Source organism: Lotus japonicus, chromosome 2 (genome assembly GCF_012489685.1).
Source record: "Lotus japonicus ecotype B-129 chromosome 2, LjGifu_v1.2".
Lineage (NCBI taxonomy): Eukaryota > Viridiplantae > Streptophyta > Magnoliopsida > Fabales > Fabaceae > Lotus > Lotus japonicus.
In genome coordinates, this window is record NC_080042.1 from 73,709,469 (window position 1) to 73,733,052 (window position 23,584).

Below are 23,584 nucleotides of genomic sequence, written 5' to 3' on the forward strand. Positions count from 1 at the left end.
ATATTTTTCAGAACTTCATTACAAGTTTAACTGTTTAAGTACCCTTTCAAAAAAAAGTTAAATTGTGTACAAAATTAAACGATCCTTCAAAAATTCTACAGTTTTTGTTTTTCTGAGATGGTAGTTGCTGTACTACCTTAGAATAACCTCACTTGATTATTTTCTAAAATTTGACCTTTTTTAAGTTTTTTTTAATGAAGTATATGGATTTTATACTCTCCGAGGGGAATGAAACTCCTCATGTAAATTTTACAAACCTACTTCTACTTCTTGACACTTTGCTTCATCTACTAATGCATTTAGTCATTTGTATGATAAAAAATGAACTAAAATGTACTATACCCTCTTATTTTTAATGGATACCAGTTCAACACTCTTTTTATTATTGTTGCAGGCCAGTGTTAATTTTAGAAATGATGAATGATTCAATTAGTTACATTATTATTATTCACTAGGATCTAAGTATAGAATGAAGAAATGAACTAATTTGCATTTGCTCATCTTATTTAAGGGTAACCTAAACTACAGGCACTCACCATTTTTCTCTTATTTTAATTTATGGTTTGGGCATGGATTTCATTTTACGTCCATAAGTGTTTGAGTTTGGGTTTGAGTTTGGTAATTGTAAAACCCGTGTCAGATCCTACCCGTTGTCATCCCTTAAGATTATTTACCTGTCGAAGGAAGAAAACTAAGCATTAGGCTCAAACGGTAAGGAAGGAAGACCCTTACTGGCATCCATCCTTAGAAAATGGTGGTAAACTGCCAAACAGGAAGGAAAAACATGGATCCCAAACAGAAAAGAAAGAGCTGCACTAGCAAGTCATTCAGCTACAAAATTACACTTTCGTAGAGAGAAAAACAAAGGCTTAATTGCAACTTTGGTTCCTGACGTTTACTAATTCCACGATTTTAGTCCCCACCTAATTTAATTACACAGATGGTCCCTGACTTTGCTGGTAGTCTGCAACGTTGGTCCTACCGTTTGTTTGTTAATGGAGGAGGTTTACGTGGATGATCACTTAGCTGATGTGGAAGTTGAATTGGAGAGAGAAATAGACCAACAACTGATTCAACCTTCTTCCTCGCCTCTAGGGACTCGTTCGTTCTTTATCTCTTCCCTTTTCGCTCAATCTCAAGCTTCGAAACATCTTCCTCACGGTGCTCTGTTTTTTAAGGAGGAAGAGGGTAGGAGATGTCTCACGTGCAACTCACGTGTTTCCCCCTCACTTCAGTCCTTCTTTCTCTCTCCAATTGGACATCCACGTAAGCCTCCTCCGTTAACAAATAAACGACATGACCAACATTGTAGACGAGCAGCAAAGTCAGGGACCATCCGTGTAATTAAATTAAGTGGGGGACTAAAATTATGGAATTGGTAAACGTCAGGGACTAAAGTTGCAATTAAGCCAAACAAATTTTAATGTCTCCCTGATATCACCTCATGGATGATTTGGATTTTTTTTAATAAACAAATGTTAGATTTTAATTGTTAGTAAATTAGTTCTTTCGTTAGGGTTTAAACCTGACCCTTCACCCTGTATATCCCTTCATTTCCCTTAATTCACCAAGTGAGATACCCTTCCTCACCGGGATGATCCTCACCAGGATGATGGGGTAATAGTAATTTTAAAAAATAACTTTTTCTAAGTGTAAATGTATCAATTGTCAACTCTAGATAAAAAATATTAATCTGAGAATAATATAGAATTTATTTCTATAATCCATTGAGATAATTCACTATAAAAAATATCAAAATGCCAGGAGGGAGCAGATTATTCTCAGCGAGTATGCCAAACAGCTTGCAGGTTATGCAGATACGTCCAAGAGTATCTCCAAATACTTTCCTTAATTTCTTCCATTTTTTCAGTACACTGATAGTGATTGGGTTGTCAAAAAATGAGATTGGGGAGTGATAAGTTTTTCAACATTTTCGTGCTGAGCTAAAACATTGACTTGTTGGCTTTTGTCTTTCTACCAAAGCTGAACAAGTCAAAAAACAAAGATAAGGGTCCCCTGAAGTTAACAGCAGCTGCTACTTGCAAAATTTTATTCCAATCTTTTGCTTGACTGAGGAACTTTCAAGCTTCCACCACCTGATTTTCCAGTAATTAAAAGTGAGCAGCCATAACCAATCAAGTATCAATCACCCCATGAACATAATCACTGTCCTCATCATAACTCTTTACAATTCCATTGATTCCTAGCCAGCCTCACTTTCTCTTATCAAACTCAAACATGAGGCTAACACTGATCCTCCTCTACTTTTCACTCTCAATTGTTATACTCTCCACCTATCTCCAAGCTTATGATCCAGTTGATCGTTTCACCATCAATTGCGGCTCCAGCGGCAACTCCTCCGACGGTGGCGAAAGGACATGGATGGGGGACACAGACTCAAAGCTATTATCTCCTGAACAAATCTACACAACAGTCACAGCTCCAGCAAACACACAAGCCCCTTCCATCAAGCAAATCCCCTACGCCACAGCTCGATTATCCCGCTCCCAATTCAATTACTCCTTCCCAGTCACCGCAGGCCCCAAATTCCTCCGCCTCTTCTTCTACCCAGCTTCATACTCAGGCGGCTTCAACCGCGGAGACGCTTCCTTCACCATCATATCCAACGGATTCACCCTCCTGAAGGACTTCAACGCTTCACTCACCGCGGATGCTGAAGGACTTGACATCATCTTCAGAGAATACACCATCAACGTCAACAACGGCCAAAGGCTTGACTTGTCCCTCACTCCAACCACAAGCTCCTCCTATGCTTTCATCAATGGAATTGAGATTCTATCCATGCCTAGTGACCTCTACTACACACCCTCCACTGACCCAGGATTCAAGCTCCTGGGTAGCAGCAACCTCTACAGCGCTGTAACCAGCACTGCACTGGAGACAAGTTACAGAATCAAAGTTGGAGGCCAAACAATCTCACCCAACAAAGACACAGGCTTATTCAGAAAGTGGGAAGGCAACGATGAAGATTTCTTAAAAACACCGACCGCAATCGATTCTGTACCAGCTGACTTAAAGGATGCCAACATCACCGTGAGCCCTGATTACACAGCACCCAAGGACCTATACAGAACAGCACGCGACATGGGGTTGAACAAAACTCATAACAAAAGGATGAACCTGACTTGGGAGTTTCCTGTTGATGCTGGCTTCACCTACATGCTCAGGCTCCATTTCTGCGAGCTTGATCCTGCAATCACCGACACCAGCGACAGGGTTTTCTTCATCTACGTGACGGGTAGGGTTGCAGAGGATCGCGCTGATGTTATGAAATGGGCCAGCAATCAAAGAGGGGTTGCTGTTCATAGAAACTATGCTGTGATTGTTCCAAAGAATGATGTTAATCAGAAAAAGGTGAATCTCTCGCTCCAGATGCATCCTTATGCAGATAACGCAGATACAAAATTCAGCGATCCCTTCTTGAACGGGCTAGAAATTTTCAAGATCAGCGATGTAGCCACCAGCAACCTCGCCGGACCTAACCCGGATCCGCTTCAGACTCGGCCTAGCTCGCAAGCTCCGAGCGCGGGAAAGAAAAGTAAAAGCTCAACGACGCTGATCGGCGTCATCGCCGGGGTGGCTTCCGGCGTCGTTTTGTTGCTGGTTGTCATTTGCTCCGTCGTCATCCTCCGCCGGAGAAAAACGGGAACGGAAACGGAAGCAACAGCAAAAGCCTACACGGATCCGAAGTCGTCGAAGTGGGGCCCGCTGTCAATCTCGACGACGAAGTCGTCCAATACAAACTCATCCCTACCGTCGGATATCTGCCGGCAGTTCACAGTGGCGGAGATCCGCTCCGCGACGGGGAACTTCGACGAGAACTTCATCGTCGGGGTTGGCGGATTCGGCCACGTCTACAAAGGCTACATCGACGGCGGATTAACTCCGGTAGCCATCAAGCGTCTCAAACCAGGCTCCCAGCAAGGCGAACACGAGTTCATCAACGAGATCGACATGCTCTCGAAGCTCCGCCACCTCCACCTCGTCTCCCTCATCGGGTACTGCAACGAGAGCAACGAGATGATCCTCGTCTACGATTTCATGGCGCGTGGGACCCTCCGCGACCACCTCTACAACACGGAGAATCCTTCTTTATCATGGAAGCAGCGGTTGCAGATCTGCATCGGGGCGGCGCGTGGGCTTCACTACCTCCACACCGGCGCGAAACACACGATCATCCACCGTGACGTGAAAACCACGAATATTCTGTTAGATGAGAAGTGGATGGCGAAGGTTTCGGATTTCGGGTTATCGAGAATAGGGCCCACTGGGAATGTAAAAACCCACGTCAGCACGGTGGTGAAGGGTAGTGTTGGGTATTTGGATCCGGAGTATTATAAACGACAGCGTTTGACGGAGAAGTCTGACGTGTATTCTTTTGGTGTGGTGTTGTTTGAGATACTGTGTGCGCGTCCGCCTCTGATTCGGACCACGGAGAAGAAACAGGTGTCGCTTCCTGATTGGGCGAGGTTTTGTTATAATAATGGGACGTTGGGTGAGATTGTGGACCCCGCGTTGAGGGGAGGATTGCGCCGGAGTGTTTGAGGAAGTTTGGGGAGATTGGGGTGAGTTGTTTGTTGGATGATGGGACCCACAGGCCGTCCATGAATGATGTTGTTTGGATGCTGGAGTTTGCGTTGCAGTTGCAGGAGAGTGCGGAGCTGCGTGAGGGTGGTGGTGGTGGTGAGGTGGTGGTGGGTGGGAAGAGGGATGATAGTGGTGGTGATGATATGTTTAGTAGTGGGACCAGTGTGGGCCAGGTTTCGGATTTTAATAAGGATAGTAGTGGGGTGAGTGTGAGTACTGCTAGTAGTGGAACTGATACTAGTAGGTTGATGACTTCAGGGACCGTTTTCTCTGAAATTATGGACCCAACCGCACGTTGAGAGGGAAAAAAAAAAAAATCAAATCCAGTGTACCTTGGTTGATATAGATTCTTAGAATTTATTTGCCAATTTTTGAAGCTGTAATGTGAATTTGTTTTAAGTTGTATAGGAGGAAATGAATTGCATTTATTCTCTAGCTATCTATATACTATAGAAAAGAAGAACTCTGTGAGACCCACTTAGATGAGTTGGCACTCCCAGGTTCACTCTTATCCACCCTCTCTCATTAGCTGACAAGTGTCAAGCTCTAAATCATTCTGACAAATTTATGGTGAGACAATTTCTCCTTAATTTTGGTTTTGTGGCCCATCATTGACAATCTATTGAATAATCATAAAAAATCTCATTAATTGTTGATTAATTTTTTTTAACTGTCCATTTATGCTGAATCAAAAGTCATCACCCATCATTAACTACTTATGGAATAGTCATTCAAAATACTATTAATTGTTGTTTAATTTTTTTTAAACTCTCCATTAATGCTGTAACAAAAGTCATCACCCATCATTGACTACCTATGGAATAATCATTCAAAATCACATTAATAGATGTTTAATATTCTTATTCATACATAAGGCTTAAAAACAAAAACTTTCTCACTTTTGTTATACGTATTTTGCTTTTTTTTTATGTGATTAAAACTGATTTTGCTAACCTTTCAAAAAGTACGTTTTTGAAATCAAGATTCAAATTTTAAAATTTTGACAACCTATAAATTCAAATTTTGAATTTTTTTTGGAACAATATTCTCCTTCCTTTTTTCACGTGCAAACAACATAAACCCTAATTGTTTTCATCTATATAAACTCTCTTATGTAATTCTTCTCCTCTATCATTCCATTATTTAACCATCATCTAAGAGCTTTGAAATAACTATTGTTGTGATGACTGGGAAATTGAGAAGCAAATGTTGAAAAAGCAAAAAAAGTTTAGGTATTGCTTCTGATTCAACCAGTTTCTTGCCATATCATAAGGGTATAGTTACATTTCTATGAACATTATGAAATGATCTGCAACGTGTGTGATTTATTGAAATGATTTTGATTAGAGTGATGCTTTTTTACTTTTCCTTCTGTAATTTCATAGGCCTCATCACCATGGGACTTTTATTGCGAATTGGAATTGGGGATGGTGAGCTTATATGAAAGATTCTTCAAGAGTGAATACAACAAGTGAGGTTTTTGCCCTCTTCCTACTTTCTGTTAGATTTTGCTGAATTTTTTTGTTTGTTTTTCCGGAGTGGCTTGGTTGAGTTTTGTTCTACAATTAAAAACCAAAGAAGAGATACGAGGAAGGAGAGGTAAGCCTTATGAATTTTTTGATTCACATTTATTTTGAGCAAAGCATATTGAAACATATAACTCAAGAAACATATACATCTTTATATTTTAGGCATGAATCTTCATCTACTGACCTTGCTGCTTGATTTAATGTTTAGCATGTTACAATTTGGTTATACTCTTTTTCTTTTGGTGTTCACAGATTTTGGTTGATGATGACAGTGTTGAACAGTTGCGGCTTACATAATTAGTATTAAGTGATGTAAGTTAAAATAAAATTAAATACTATTATATATGCACATGCTATCACTATAGATAGTTATGTATTGTGAATTTCAATTTTTACTCTTATTTCAGGATAGTTCAGATCCGTTCATGACAAATACTTCTAGATTAAAAGCTGATGCATCTTCTTCCAACTTAGCAAAGATTGTCGTTTTATGTTGTAATTTATTTATTTATTTGTGCACTTTGAGTTATTTACTGTTTTGCGTTTAGATTATGGTGTGAATATTATATTTTTTAGGTCATATAGAATTTTTTGGGACATAATATTATATTTAAGTTAATGGAGTTCTTTTTTTATAAAATGTAAACAAAAATTGAGATTTGAGTTTGAAATTTTAATTGAGTACTAAATAATAGTAATTGGAGCCTAATTTTCAGTCAGATTTTAAAACACTTGATACATTTTTTTTTAACAAAATAAGCAAATCAATAATAAATATAATGGGTAGATATTAACTTTCTTATGCAAAATCAGATTTAGTTTGTGATCAATATAAATAAGAGAAATCTGTTTATTTAATGAAAAGGAAATGAATAATCAATTTTAAAAAAATCATTTTGATTGGGATACATTTAATTTCAAGGTAAAATAAATTAAAAAATGTCAATTCCGTTTTAGTGAATAAATTTGATTTCTCCTTTAATAATAATTAATGGAGTTTCTTTAACTTTTTTATGTAATAAATATAAAATTTAGAATAATTCCATAGATTATGGTGTGGATATTCAATTTAATATTGAAATTTGAGTTTGAAATTTGAAATTGAAAATTGGTTGTGAATAATAGTACTTGCGTCAAAATTTATGGTGTGATATTAAAAAAATGTAAACGCTTAATCCTTTAGTTTTAATGAAAAAATAAAATAAATATTGAATTTAATGAGTGCAGTACATAATCAACTTTCTTAAGCAAAATCAGATTTAGTTAGTTATGAGTATAAATAAGGCAAATCCGTTTTTTAAGTAAAAAGGAAATGAATAATCAATTTAGAAAAAAAAAACATTCTAATTGGGCAACATGAAATTTCGGAGTGGAATGATGAAAAAAAGAGTCAGTTCCGTTTTAATGAGTAGATTTTGATTTTTCCTTTCATAATAATTATTGGGGTTTCTTTTACCTTTTTTAGAAAAAAGGTAAATAATGGAATGATCTCATAGATTAAGGAGCGAATATTTAATTTTATTTAATTAATTTATTATTTTTAAAATTGTAAAAAATAATTTTGCGATTTGAGTTTGAAATTTAAAATGGGTACTAAATAAAAGTAATTTGATCCAATTTTTCACTCGGATTTTAAATTATTTTGCTCAAACACAGAATACGCTTTTCTTTCCACCCTAAATCATTTGTAAATTCATTCATAATAATTAATTAGGTTTCTTTTAATTTTTTAAGAAATAAATATAATTTATAGAATGATCTCATTGATTAATGAGTCAATATTCAATTTAAGTTAATGGATTTCCTTTTTTAAAAATTGTAAAAAAAAAATTGAGATTTGAGTTTGAAATTTAAAATGAGTACTAAATAATAGTAGTTGAGGCCAAATTTTCAGTCAAATTTTAAAACATTTTTCTTAAATGAGTACTATATACTTATGATTAGATTACATGGTAAAAAAGTTCGACGGGGAAAAACATTCTACACAAGAAATAGTTCATGTAAAAACTAATAATTTTTGCTAACTCTTCATTCCCATCCTTCCCTTATGGCTCCTAACTTTTACCACTATTGTTAACTCTTGGGAACAATTTTTAATCTAATTTAAATATATTTTTTATAATTTTAAAAATATTTAGGATTAAATGTATATAAAGTTTTTGTCAAATTTTGCAAGTTGTGTAATACTCATTGATATTTTGTTTGGTTGAATGCTCATTTTTCAATTTTTCATATCTTAATTCAAGGCTTAATAGCTTTTTTGGTCCCTCACTTATCACAGTTTTGCACTTTTGGTCCCCAATAAAAAATTAGCATTTTTGATCCTCCACATTGCTTATTTGTTTGCAAAAATGATCCCTATTTAGACGAAAACTGCAAAAGTGTGTAAATATGAGGGACTAATTTTGCTAATTTTTTCCTAAAGGGACCAAAAGTGAAAAATTGTGATAAGTGAGGGACCAAAAGAGCTATTAAGCCTAATTCATTAATCGTGCTTAAATAATGAGATCAATATTCGCCGTGCAACGCACGGGGTAAAAACGCTAGTTAATATAGAAATGTCTGTTATTCCTTACTATGACACAGAAAGCATGTTTGGAAAATACAAGTAGGTAGGTACACACACGTCTTGTATGGATTTACATCAAATTAAAGCAATAAATAGTATGGATTCATATCTACTGACTACTCTACTGCATCCAGAATTGAAACTAAACATGCCCAAAGGCAAGCAATTACTATTGAAGTTTTAGATGACTCAAAACAGTTCAACAAGCTTTGTGTTGTGCTTTCTATGCTGAGCAAGCTTGTGGAGTAGATCCAGGCTGAAAATGGAACAATCAGAGTTTAATTTTTGTTACTTGGAAGTGTTATGTATTAAATACTAGTGTTGTTGAAAAGCAAGAGTGAATGCAAATTTATTTACCAGACATGCATGGACATCATTACACCCGCACAAGAGCCTCCCGTTGAGAGTGTCCACTGCTTGAAAAGATCCTCCTCCATCACTCCTCTATAAATTGATCCCCAAATAGTAAAAGTTCATATTAGGATAAACAAGTTCAAACTTGATGGTTTATATAGCAACAAAAGTTAAAATATGCACAAAATTTCTACCTTGTAATAATCAACAGTAACAAAATTAGCCCACCGGTTGCCAGCAGCATTGTGACATGTTTGTAGCATGTTAATGAGAGCTTTAGAATGATCAGTACATGTGACCAGCTTAAGTGGTGGGCTTCGAAAGTAGTTTATCAATACTAAGGACTTGCTTTTGTCATCCAGAGGAGATGATTCTGCCCTGTTTGGACACCTTCCTGCTTTCATTCCATCATCCCCATCTGCAGAGTTTGATCACCAAGATGAAATTTTGACAAAGGAAGCAAGAACCAATGATTCTTGTGTCAAGAATAAAAGAGCTTTATAGCATGTTTGGATTAAATTTATTTTTTCTCCATCAGACACCACTCATAATAGCTTCTCTCCAAAATTGACGCTGGCTTTAGAATCAATTGTAGAAGGTAAATCATTCTACAATTGATTTTAAAGGCAAAATCAATTCTAAGTAGAAGCTGTGAGGAGCTAGGCTCCATAATTAATTCGAGAAGCTAATCCAAAAATGCTACTAGTGTTTGGTGTTTTCTTACATTGATTTTCAACCATGTAGTTCCACTGGTAAGCAATGCCTTCACTTTGTTCCTTGGATCTCACTGAAGTGAACACTACTAATCTTTGGTTTTTGGCAACCATATCACTCACTAGAGGCCAGTCTCCTCCATTTTTTGGCATTCTTGTCACAGGGAACCAAAACTTCATCAAACCAGCATCAGTGAAGACCTTTGTTAACCCTTTTGGTGTTCTAACGTAATCTTCCAATATGAGTGTGACGATTTCTGTTGGATTGGCTGATAGAAAAGCTGCAATTTCCTTCAGTGTATCAATAGCTGGTTCCTGTTGTTGATTACAAAGTTAGGATACTTTTTTTTCCGATAAGCTACAAAGTTAGGATACTTGTTCATAGGAAATTAAGCTACTCATTAGTCATTAGTGTTCGTTAACAAGTTTGGGGAAGCTGAGGTCAAACAAGAAACAGTGCTGGGAGGGTGATTTTAACTTACAAAAGCTGTGTAGTCATGGCACTTGCCTTGAAAGGAATGGCATAACCACACATCTCCATCATAATCGTATGTGTCCAGCATTAGTCCCCGAACTCCGTTCTACAAATAAACCATTGATGAAAGAAAATTGTGTATATTGTAAGAAACAGAACATAAAAAAACCATAGGCTATGGATATTAGTAGTTTAGTACTGAATGCCATACTTTCAGCTGCTGGGTTACACTGTCTTCTTGGTTGATGATGGTCAGTCGAGGTACTCCTGTGTGAGATGGTTCTCCATCAATAGCGAAAGCATTGTGTGTTGTTAAAAATGCATATTTGTTGAATGGTAGGGAGTTATTCTAACAAGAAAAAAAAAAAGAACCAATGTTAAATAATGCATATATCTTTCTCTTTTGGTCTTGAAATAATGCAATGCTCATCAGATTATTTCCACCTATGTGTGTGTGGATTATTGTGACAGTTTCCTGGGAGTTAACGATGGCATTAAGTTTCACACATGAGAAATTTCATCTATGTGTGTTTCTTGTGAAATTGGACAAAGACTAAGGAGAAATGGGAATCTTACTATGAGCTTGAATTGATCTGTGATGGATGATCTCACTCATCTAGAGCGTGAAAACTTAGCTCCGCATGAGAAACAATAGAGCCCGGATCCACAATCATCATCAGACGAGCACTCCTCCAGAAGCTAATCAAATATTTGAAAACAATAAGAAAGGAAACAGAAAAAAATAAATTTAAAGCATGATTTAAAACAGGGGAAAGGTATACAAACCTTGCAATTTCCATTGGAGCAAGCAGCAGAAGCACAAGTCCACAACTGAAGAATAACAAAAAGCAAATACAGCAGAGAACCCATTTGCACTAATTTGGATATAGTGGAGTTGTCTAAAAGGAAATGGATAATAAAAGGGAAAGAGAAGAGAATAAAAAGAAAAAAAGAGGTCTAATGTATATGAAAAAGTGATGGTAGGTTTTCAGCCTAAAAAGCATTGGTGTGAAGGAAACGTGTTGAGTTCTCAATTCTCATGTATAGAGGTTAGTTCTAAGTTTTAACATTAAAATGCGGTTGCAAAAGTCAAAAGGGAAAGCAGTTATGTACTTATATGTATGTTGCATTAATTAGGAGTGCAAGAAATTTGAAAGAAGAATACTCCAGTGTGAAAAGGTTTCCAAATTTTCACACTTCATAGTTGAACTCTGTTGTTCTCTAGCTTCAATAAAGAAGAACACAGACGGTGCTGTTTGGATTCTTATACGGAAGTCAAACATATACGATGGTAAACACCGTTTTAAAGCTTAAGTATGCTCTAGGTTGGTAATGGTATACGTTAACATAAATGTTTATGTGATGTGGATTGGTGAATGCAGGAGAGAATGTTGGAATATGCCTTGAGGGAGGCTCGCTTTCATTCCATGGAAACATCATACTGATGTGGAGGTGCATAATATGCTGCACCATATATAGTTGTTGTCAGGATAGCACCTCATAACATGAGGTGGATGAGCATAGTAATATGTTGGGTACATGTGGTAACGTGGAGGATTCTCATTCGGGGGTCATGAAATTGGAATTGCCCCTTGAGGTCCCTACATGTAAAAATTGGAATTCTCATACTTAGCAACATTTTGTTGAGATTTGGTTAAAAATGTTACTAAGTATTGTGTTGTAAACACCTTTTAAAGCTCATGTGCACTAGTGTTTTTCTGCTTCTATTCGGATTAAGTATTTTTCTTAGTTTTTTATGTTGAACACTTTGATCCAGTTGTTCAATTGATTCTTTATTTTTTTAAGAAGTTATTATAATTTTATAAAACTTATGGTATTTTTCTTCTTCCGTTGAGAGAAATATTGACTTTCATATTTATGCAAAGTGTGCATAAGACAAACATTCAACTGAAAATGTTGTTCTGAAATATTTGAACAAAAAATCTGTTTGCAATGTATTTGAACTAAAATATTATTGAGAACCATCTGAAATTCCACAAAATATGTAATTGCGGCGGCTTTAGGCTCCCAATAGTTGATTGATAAGCACATTCTGGCGATCACTCAGCAACACCAACAGTTAGTAAAGCCACAAAACAGGTTATGGTGCACGTGGTGGTCTATGACTATGATCTCCCTAAATGGACATTCAATGCTACTAAAAATCTCTGTCTTTTTGTAGTGTTATATGATTCTCTCTTCAATTTTATTCTTCTTTCATTAAACCTCTATTCAATTCTACCATCAAATGTGTGGATCAATTGACGTGAGGTTGTTCTAGTTTAATCAGGAGTCATTGGTTTGAATATCTATAATTGAAGTCGGTTAAATATTTGATAGAAAGAGCTTCGTCACTCAAACTCAAATAAGATTGTCATAGTGGTGTAGAGGATACATGTGGTTTAAATAAAAATGTTAATTCATTGTTTTAGAGATTCTTTTACTTATTACTATGTAGTTTAAAGATATATAGACTATATCGTCTACTCTAAATCTTTTATTCAGTCCTCGAGGATGGGTTTGGCCGGCATTGGCCTGTTTCTATCTATTATTATAGGACAGGCTAATGAATACCTTGCTTATCAATATCATCCTACACGCTAAACACACACAAAGAAAACTAAGATGAGTAATTTTGTAGAGAGAAAGCCGCATGCTGTGATGACACCATTACCAGTTCAAGGCCACATAAATCCAATGCTCAAACTGGCAAAGTTGCTTCACCTTAGAGGCTTTCACATAACCTTTGTCAACACTGAGTATAACCACAAACGCTTGCTCAAATCAAGAGGTCCCAATGCCCTTGATGGTCTCCCTGATTTTTCCTTTGAGGCCATCCCAGATGGTCTTCCCCCAACAGAAGGTGATGGTGATGTTAGTCAAGACATACCTTCCCTCTGTGAATCAGTCAGAAACAATTTGCTACATCCCTTTTGTGACCTTCTTGCTAGACTTAACCACTCTGCCACTGCTGGTCTTATCCCCCCAGTTACCTGCTTAGTTTCTGACTTTATCCTGACCTTTACTATTCAAGCTGCTGAGGAGCTTGCACTTCCTAATGTTTTCCTTTGTCCAACCAGTGCATCTACTTTCCTGTGTCTTTCCCACTTTCAGACACTGCTTGATAAAGGCCTCATACCAATGAAAGGTATAAATCAACATAAGCTCTTTCTATAATGGCATATGGGGTGATAAAAGTGTTTAGGATGAGGAGATATGAAACCATGACTCTATGGTCGAGATTAAAATTGGTTTAGAGGCCACATGACTTATTAAAAAAGTCGCATGATTTAATGTTCCCATGGTTAATTTTAGTGCAAAAAGATTTACTCCTATATATATATCAAGCTTGAGCTTCAAGTAATTGACTTATAAATAATTATGATATGCAGATGAGAGTTATCTGACAAATGGATATCTGGACACTAAAGTAGATTGGCTTCCAGGTATGCAAAACTTTCGGCTCAAGGACCTGCATGACTCTATCAGGACAACAGATCCAAATGATTTAATGGTACAATATACCATTGAATTGGCAAATACATTTCACAGAGCATCTGGTATTGTTTTTAATACTTTTAATGAACTAGAGAGAGATGTATTGAGTGATCTTTCCTCCATGTTCCCTACTATTTACCCCATTGGCCCTTTCCCTTCGTTTTTAAATAAAAGTCCCCAGAACCAGTTGACATCTTTAGGTTCCAATCTTTGGAAGGAAGATACCATGTGTCTTGAGTGGCTAGAATCCAAGGAACCCGAGTCTGTTGTATATGTGAACTTTGGCAGCATGACTGTTATGTCACCAGAGCAACTATTGGAGTTTTCTTGGGGTTTCGCCAACAGCAAGATACCCTTTTTGTGGATCATTAGGCCAGACCTTGTCACTAGTGGCACTGTGATTTTGTCACCTGAGTTTGTCAATGACATTTCAGATAGAGGCCTAATAGCAAGCTGGTGTCCACAAGAGGAGGTGCTGAACCACCCTTCAATTGGTGGATTCTTGACTCATTGTGGATGGAACTCAACCATTGAAAGCATCTGTTCAGGAGTGCCAATGTTGTGCTGGCCATTTTTTACTGATCAGCCAACAAACTGTAGATACGTTTGCTATGAATGGGATACTGGGATTGAAATTGACACCAATGTGAAGAGAGAGGAGGTAGAGAAGCTGATCCGTGAATTGATGGTGGGAGAGAATGGAAAGAGGATGAGGCAAAACACCATGAAGTTGAAGAAGCAGGCAGAGGAGGACACGATACCGGGTGGTTTGTCATACATGAACTTGGACAAAGTGATTAAGGAGGTGTTACTTAAACAATGATAGTTTGAAGTGCTTTTATTTTCTGCAATAATGCAGTACTGTAATAATTTATTTATGTTCTCTTGAATTTGCTCCACCGTATAGCAAAATTGATGCATTAGTTAGTAAGCGCCTAAGCGGTGCTAGTTATATATAAGATGTAAGCTATCAGTAGTTAAAATTTTCACACATGAGAAATTTCATCTATGTGTGTTTCTTGTGAAATTGGACAAAGACTAAAGAGAAATGGGAATCTTACTATGAGCTTAAATTGATCTGTGATGGATGATCTTGCACATCTAGAGCCTGAAAACCCAATTGAGCATGAGAAACAATAGAGCCCGGATCCACAATCATCATCAGATGAGCACTCCTCAAGAAGCTAATCAAATATTCCAAAACAAATTTAAGAAAAATAACAGAAAACAAAAACTTCAAAGCATGATTTCTAGCAAGGGAAAGGTGTAATTCAGGTTCCCTCTGATACGATTGTCCTGCACGATGCTGAGACAAGAGGTTCGACAACCGCTTAACAGTAAAACAAAACTTAACAACAGAAACAATAACACACAGTGATTGTTAACCCAGTTCAGTGAAAACTTTCACCTACGTCTGGAGGGTTTGCACCCAAAGAAAGGAAATCCACTATCTCAAGTTTCAGGAATTACAGACACTCATGAACAACTTAGTTCATAGTTCACTTCCTAATCTACCCAGTGTATTTCTACTTAGAATATCAACCTAAGTATGAGAGCCCCTCTCACTTTCTCTCAATCACTGCCACAGTGATTGGTGAACACAATGAACAAGTAGAGTTTGAACGCAATCAAACACACAGAATCTCTCTTTGCTTTATAGAATCAGTGAGCAAAGACAGATTCACAACTAACAAGGATAAAGCACAATTAACAAATCCTAAAACACTCGATCTCTCTCTATCAGCTTCGACCCCTTCATGTTTTAGGTCTTCATCCTTTTATAGACTTCAGCAGCGGTAGCATGGGCTTTAGGGTTGGCACAGGCTGAAGAAACAGATTGCAGTAACAGCAATTCAAAACGCAATCTTGATAGATTCGGTTTCTTATTGCACAAGTAAAGATAGAAATCAATCTTTTAACAAAGATTGTTTCAACAAATAACAACTCAACACATAAACCCTTCTGGAATAGCTACTTGCTCCTCAAGTAACTCAAAAACATATCTTCAGTAAATCTTCAGAGGGCCCACAACAGAAACACAAGCTGAGGACAGATGCCCTAGCTTCACGAGATCAGATGCCACGACATCTGCTTCGACAATCGGTTGTTTTGACAAAATGCACGACAACATGTTCCAACAATCTCCCCCTTTGTCAAATTTTGTCTAAAACAACTCACAATCCGAGAGGATAAAAACTAGAGAAACAATTCTCCCCCATAGTCAGAGCTCCCCCTCAACTGATGCAACTCCACAACCAACTATCATACTTCAGAAGGCATAGTCGGAACAAAAATACTTACAAACACAAAACCAGAAGTACAATCAGCCTTAGCACATGATGACACCAAAATAGAACAGCTTGAACATCATAGTATTACAGTAACGTTTCATGATCAGAAGTACTACAGTAACGTTTCAGAAATAACGTTTCAGAAGTAACGTTTCAGAAATACTGCCTTCAGAAGTACTACAGTAACGTTTCAGAAATAACGTTTCAGAAGTAACATTTCAGAAATACTGCCTTCAGAAGTTGGCAACACATAAGCTATCAGAAATACTACCAACAGAAACTGCCTCTTGAACTTGTCTTCAAATTAAACAAATCAAAGCTAACACTATCAGAGCTAACACGATAACACGATCAGAAGCAACTTCACAGTAAAACTTCACAGTAGAAACAAAAAAAACATTACAGCAGATAGAATCTTCAATCCAATCGTCAATCCAACTAACTACTCCCCCTTTTTTTAGCACAAATTTGCAAAGGGTGCATCCAAAAACAAAAGAAAATAGCACAAGATCAGAGCAAACTAGTCTTCAAGACTTGACTCCTCTCCAGACCCTTCTGCACTTTCTTCAGAACTGTCTACCTCTTCATTACCCGCTTTCTGAGCAGCTGTAGCAGCAGCACTGTGCTCACCACCTTGACATTCTTCTTCTTGAAGCTTGAGTAGCAACGCATCAACTTTAAGCTTCCTAGCAGTGCTCACCCTGATTGTCTCCTCCAAAGCCTTGGAAACTTCCTGTAATTCAGCAATGATGGCTTTAGTACCAGATTCAGTCACAGGAGGAGCAGATGTTCTGCTGGTTGGTAAAGCAATGTCTAGAACATGTGGTTCCATAAACAAACGTTGATCCAAAGTGATTGGAACACCACGAGACATAGCCACATCATCACCCCTGAGAATCTGAGGATGTTGCTTCAGAATGATCTCAGTAAGAAGTGAAGGAAATGAAACAGGCAGCTTCACAGCACAAGTATCAGCATGCTTTAAGGTCTGCTCAAACACAAAAGTTCCAAAATCAAAAGCAATAGACTTGCCAATCCTGTAGATCAACTTGGCAAGCGTTGCAGAAACACCAGAGGTATGCTGAGTAGGAACCCAATTCACAGCACCAATCCTGTTAAGAATAGCATATTTCACACTCAGATTTCCAGTAGACAACAACTTCTTGCTGGGCCACTTCTTCACATGACCTGCAGTAAGTTCCTTGGCAACATCATCCATGGACACTTCTTCATCAACAAATTCGATAACACTTCTGCCAAGTGCTTGATTGAAAACAGCAGGTGAAAACATCACACAATCAGCCCTCACATAGACTTTCCTGAATTCTGCACTGTCAGGAAGTCTGACATCAACAGAGAGATTCACCATGAACTCTCTCACAAGCTTCTCATAGCACCTTCCAACATTCTGAATAGTCTTCATCAGACCTGCTTTCTCAATTAGTGCAATTACATCTCTGCATTCAAGAACATCAGAACCAACTTCCCTTTCCTTGGCCATTCTCCTTTTACAAACAAACTTCCACTTCTGAACATTCTCTTCTAAGTGGAAAGACACTCTATCAATAGGAACAGCAGGAACATTCTGAGGAATACGCTTATCAGAAAACTTATTTTTCTCAGAAGATCGAATGTCCTGGACACCGACTTCAACATCTGACCCAGAGTCTTCAACTTCAACTGAAATCTTCCTCTTCTTCTTCGCAGTGGGAGTCTTTTCTTCCTTTTGCTTTCCCTTACTCTTCACACTGGCCTGTCTGGATTTCTTTGATGGAGTAGGAGTGATTTCAGGAGAAGAAATCCTTCTTTTCTTCTTCATCCTCGCAGTAACACTATCGGCAAAAGTCTCAGTCAGAGGAACATCATCAGAAGCATCATCAGAGATGTCCTGAACAGAGGTTGGAGCCTGGATTGGCTCTTCAGAATTGATACCCGCAGAGTTATCATTCTTTGAATCAGCATCCTTAGAAGAGGATGATTCAGAGATATCAGGCTGGGTAGCACCACCTGAATCTTCATGAGAAGTGGAATCCTTTCCAGAATTTTCTTGAGCAGAAATTTCCTTAGACCCAGATGTCTCAACATCAGACACAACATCAGGGGGCGATTTCACAGGAGAATCTTCATCATTGATTTCCTCTTCGTCAGGAACATCCTCAAGGATAGGAACATTCGGAGCTTTGCTATTCTTGACCTGTGATTTGTAGACCTTACACGTTGGGTTTCGTGATCTCATCTTCTTGGGAGCTTTCTTGGACACAAAAGATGGTTGAGAAGAATCACTCTTCAAACCCATACACCTGACTCCTTTAGCAGTTCTTTCAATCTTGGCCTTGACAGATTCCTTCTTTCCTGAACTTTGAGACATGATGAATCGAGAGCAATTACAAACAGAGTACAGAACAACGAAACAGAATTGCAAATGAGAGATGATAAATCTTGAAGAAGATAGATGCACAAGCGGTTGAGTGAACACAATTTGCCCGTTGGAGGTAGTTATAGGATAAGTGAACCATGAAGTAACTTTCTCTCTGCTGATGTCACAACGGCAGTTACTGATGACCAAGAATAAACTAGCCGTTAACACACTGGAGCATGCTAATTGCTATGCATCAGAAAGACAAATCCCTAGACTTCCTCTTAATTTTTCAAAAGTGATTGCATCAAGGGGTTTTGTGAAAATATCAGTCAATTGCTTGTCAGTTGTAACGTGATCCAAATTAACAATTTTATCCTCTACCAAGTCTCTAATAAAATGATGTCTAATGTCAATATGCTTGGTCCTGCTATGCTGTATGGGATTTTTAGAAATATTAATTGCACTGAGATTGTCGCAGTACAATGTCATGGCATCCTGTTCAACATCATACTCTTTCAGCATTTGCTTCATCCACATGAGTTGAGTACAACTACTTCCTGCTGCAATATATTCTGCTTCAGCTGTAGACAGTGAGACACAATTCTGCTTCTTGCTAAACCATGAAATCAAATTATTCCCTAAGAAGAAACATCCACCAGATGTGCTCTTTCGATCATCTGCACTACCTGCCCAATCTGCATCATAGAAACCAACTAAGGAGGAATTTGTATCATGAGTATAGAGAATACCATAGTCACTTGTGCCATTGATGTACTTGATAATTCTCTTGACTTGAAGCAGATGACTTGCTTTAGGAGCTGCTTGATATCGAGCACAAACTCCGACAGCAAAAGTGATGTCTGGTCTGCTAGCAGTGAGATACAGCAAGCTTCCAATCATGCTTCTATAGAGACTTTGATCAGCATCTTCCCCCTGCTCATCCTTGGAAAGTTTGATGTGTGTAGCAGCAGGAGTTCTCTTGTGACCAGCCTTTTCAAGGCCAAACTTCTTGACTAACCCTTTAGCATACTTACTCTGTGATATGAACATAGAATCTTCCATTTGTTTGACTTGTAGTCCTAGAAAATAATTCAATTCACCAACTAGGCTCATCTCAAATTCAGATTTCATTTGTCGGACGAAATGCTCCACCATTGAGTTCGACATTCCTCCAAAGACAATGTCATCCACATAAATCTGTGCTATCATGAGCTTACCTTTGTCATTCTTCACAAACAGAGTTTTATCAATTCCACCCTTGCTGTAGCCATTGCTTACAAGAAATTCAGTTAACCTTTCATACCAAGCCCTAGGTGCTTGCTTCAAACAATACAAGGTCTTCCTCAACTTGTACACATGATCTGGATGATGCGGATCTGTAAATCCTTTAGGTTGTTCAACATAGACTTCTTCATTCAAATAGCCATTCAGAAAAGCACTCTTCACATCCATCTGATATAGTCTGAACTTCAAGAGACAAGATACACCTAACAAGAGTCTTATAGATTCCAGTCTAGCTACAGGAGCAAAGGTTTCATCAAAATCAACTCCTTCTATCTGAGTATATCCTTGAGCAACTAGCCTTGCTTTATTCCTTGTGACAGTTCCAGTTTCATCTGATTTATTCTTGAAGATCCACTTAGTACCAATGATGTTTACTTCTTCAGGTCTAGGAACTAACTCCCACACTTCATTTCTTCTGAACTGCTCTAGCTCCTCTTGCATAGCATTTATCCAGTATTCATCAATGAGAGCTTCATTGACATTCTTGGGTTCTATCTTAGAGATGAAACAACTGTGAGCAATTATACTTCTGGATCTGGTAGTCACCCCTTCTTGAAGGTTACCAATAATGTTTTCTTGAGGATGATTCTTCTGAACCCTGATTGATGGAGCTTTGTTTGATGTGATATCTTTGTCTTCCTTTTCATCAGCACTCGTTTCTGACTCATTGTCGAGGGCGGTTGCTGGAGCATCGGCTGGAACATCAGTACCATCATCATCTTCATTCAGAACTTCTTCTTCCTTCTTGCTTGGTTCATCATCTACAGTCACATTCACAGATTCCATCATGGTCCTTGTGCGAGAGTTAAAAACTCTATAAGCTTTGCTGTTCATAGAATATCCCATGAAAATTCCTTCATCACTTCTAGGATCAAGCTTCCTCTTAGGATCACGATCTGCAAGGATATAACATTTACTTCCAAATATGTGAAAGTATTTTACAGACGGTTTTCTACCTTTCCATAGCTCATACTGTGTGGAGGATGTCCCTGCCCTGATGGTGACTCTATTATGTATGTAACAGGCAGTACTCATAGCTTCAGCCCAGAACTGGTGCGGAATCTTCTTAGCATGTAACATTACTCTAGCTGATTCCTGGAGAGTTCTATTTTTCCTTTCAACTATTCCATTCTGCTGTGGCATGATGGGGGCAGAAAATTCATGACTAATACCTTCTGTTCCACAGAACTCCAAGAATTTTGAATTCTCAAACTCCCTTCCATGATCACTTCTGATTCTTACAATCACACAGTCCTTCTCATTCTGAAGTCTCATACATAGATTCTTGAATATTTCAAAAGTCTCTGATTTTTATCTCATAAATTCAACCCATGTATACCTTGAAAAATCATCTACACAGACAAACACATACATTTTTCCTCCCAAGCTTTCAACCTGCATGGGACCCATGAGATCCATGTGAAGCAACTCCAGAACCTTTGTCGTGGTCTGATGCTGGAGCATCTTGTGTGGCACCTTGGTTTGCTTACCAATCTGACATTCTCCACATAGCTTTCCTTCTCCCAAGCTCAAATTGGGCAGCCCCCTTATTGCTTCATCTGCAAGAATCTTTTGCATGCTTCGGTAGTTGAGATGTCCTAGTCTTTGATGCCATACATTCACCTCATCTTCTTTAGTTAACAAACATCTGGAAACATGACCTTTTTCTTCTGATGTCCACATATAACAGTTGTCTTTTGATCTGACTCCTCTCATCACAACCCTCTCATCATCAGTGGTCACAACACATTCTATCTTATTGAACTTCACAACATATCCTTGATCACACAGTTGACTTATGCTGATTAGGTTGGATGTTAAACCATTTACAAGTAACACATTGTTCAAGTTAGGAGATTCTGTGCTGACAAGTTTTCCTACTCCCTTGATCTTCCCTTTAGCTCCATCTCCAAAAGTAACATAGTTGGTGGAGTGACTTCTGATGTCTTGCAAGAAACTCTTGTTTCCTGTCATGTGCTTTGAGCAGCCACTATCAAAATACCAATCTTCCTTTGATGATGCTATGAAAGACGTGTAGGCTACCTGACATCTGACTTCACCCTTGGGCTTCCATTGCTTCATCATCTGAACAGGCTTTTTATCGTACATCTGAGGATAACCATATAACCTGTAACAGTAGGGCTTTATATGACCATTCTTACCACAGTAGTGACACTTCCAAGGTACAGTTTTGTCAAGCTTAAGTTGGGGTTCCACATGCAGAGGTACATGTCGAGGCAATGAATCTGACAACTGATAATTTCTGGGCTTCTTGAACTCAGTTTGTTTTGCAGCGGACACAAATTTCTTTGAACCTTTCTGATTTTCTTTGTTTGCTGTTCTATAGTCAAAGCCAATTCCCTTCAAACTCCCTCCTTGCTTGCTAGTCTCTTTCAGAATTTCATCAAGTATATCAGAACCACTGTTCAACATTCTAACAGATTTGTGAGTAGCTTCAAGCTTTCTTGTCAGAGTTGCCACTTCCTCTTGAAGTCCTGCATTAATCAACACTAGATTAGCTTTTTCCATAACATCAACATTTTTAAACTTACTTTGCCATTCCTCCAGATCTTCCTTCAGCTTTGTGCTGAGCTCTTTCAGCCTTTCATTCTGAGAGACAAGTTGTTCTATCTCACTTTGCTTTTCTCTCACAAGTTTACATGCTTCTTCCCACTTGATGTGTAGCAGCTTGTAAGTCTCAGCCAGTTCCTCATCTGTAATGTCCTCATCACTTGTATCAGACTCATAGATGGTTCCAGAGAAAGCATTGACTTTGTTTACAGATATCTCCTCCTCATCTTCAGTGTCTTCATCTGACCAAGTTATCATCATACCTTTCTTCTGCTTCTTTAGATAGGTGGCGCATTCAGACCTGATATGACCATATCCTTCACATTCATGACACTGCACTCCTTTATTCTGACCAGATCTTTCTTCTTCTTTGGTCTTCCTCTGTGAATTGGACAATTTGGGTTTGTTATCGAACTTCATGTCCTGGACATTAGGCCTGGTTCTTTTGTCAATCTTTCTCAATGCTCTGTTGAATTTTCTTGCTAGCATGGCCAGAGCCTCAGAAAGATTTTCACCCTCACAATCTTCATCATCACCTTCATCAGTGTTTGACACAAAAGCAATACTCTTATTCTTCTTCTCAGATTTTCCACTCAGTTTCAACTCAAATGTCTGCAAAGAGCCAATAAGTTCATCAACCTTCATGTTCTCAATGTCTTGAGCCTCCTCAATTGCAGTGACTTTCATAGAAAACTTCTGAGGAAGAGATCTCAAGATCTTCCTTACAAGCTTCTCATCTGACATAGGTTCTCCCAGAGTAAATGAAGCATTAGACAAGTCACAGACACGCATGTGGAATTCTGAAATAGTCTCTTCTTCAGTCATCATCAAATTTTCAAATTGAGTAGTAAGCATCTGAAGCCTTGACATCCTTACTCGAGTAGTTCCTTCATGTGCAGTTTTCAGAATTTCCCAAGCATCCTTTGCCACAGTACACGTATTGATCAGCTTAAACATATTCTTGTCAACTCCATTAAAGATAGCATTTAGAGCCTTTGAATTTTCAAGAGCAGCTTCATCTTCAACACTGGTCCATTCTTCTTCAGGTTTTTCCACAACAGTAGTAGAGGTGCCTTCAACCTCAGCCTTAGTGGGGTGTTTCCAACCCTTGACAATAGCTTTCCAAGTCTTGTTGTCAATTGATTTGAGAAAGGCTGTCATGCGAACCTTCCAGTAGTCATAGTTAGTACCATCCAGAATGGGTGGCCTATTGACTGATCCTCCCTCCTTGTTATCCATGAGAACTTGAATAAAAATTCCTGGAGCTCACCCAACCAGAACAGGGTGCCTGCTCTGATACCAATTGTAATTCAGGTTCCCTCTGATACGATTG

General features: G+C 38.1%; 1 protein-coding gene and 2 pseudogenes across 3 annotated transcripts; 2 read left to right on the forward strand and 1 right to left on the reverse strand.

The window, feature by feature from the left end:
• Positions 1–1,747: 1,747 nt before the first annotated feature.
• LOC130739454 (receptor-like protein kinase FERONIA) lies at positions 1,748–5,047 on the forward strand (annotated as a pseudogene). The gene has a single exon (XR_009019868.1). The product of XR_009019868.1 is annotated as a receptor-like protein kinase FERONIA (transcript).
• Positions 5,048–8,688: 3,641 nt separating this feature from the next.
• Positions 8,689–11,281, reverse strand: LOC130739456 (PI-PLC X domain-containing protein At5g67130-like; annotated as a pseudogene). The gene is made up of 8 exons (XR_009019870.1): positions 11,035–11,281; positions 10,825–10,947; positions 10,460–10,597; positions 10,256–10,354; positions 9,785–10,088; positions 9,255–9,478; positions 9,064–9,150; positions 8,689–8,962 (listed from the first exon to the last, which is right to left on the reverse strand). The product of XR_009019870.1 is annotated as a PI-PLC X domain-containing protein At5g67130-like (transcript).
• A 1,513-nt stretch (positions 11,282–12,794) lies between these two features.
• Positions 12,795–14,807, forward strand: LOC130739455 (7-deoxyloganetin glucosyltransferase-like). Its single transcript, XM_057591746.1, has 2 exons — positions 12,795–13,396; positions 13,641–14,807. Exons 1-2 carry the CDS (start codon positions 12,874–12,876, stop codon positions 14,567–14,569), a joined length of 1,452 nt encoding a protein of 483 aa, XP_057447729.1. The 5' UTR covers positions 12,795–12,873; the 3' UTR covers positions 14,570–14,807.
• Positions 14,808–23,584: the final 8,777 nt, after the last annotated feature.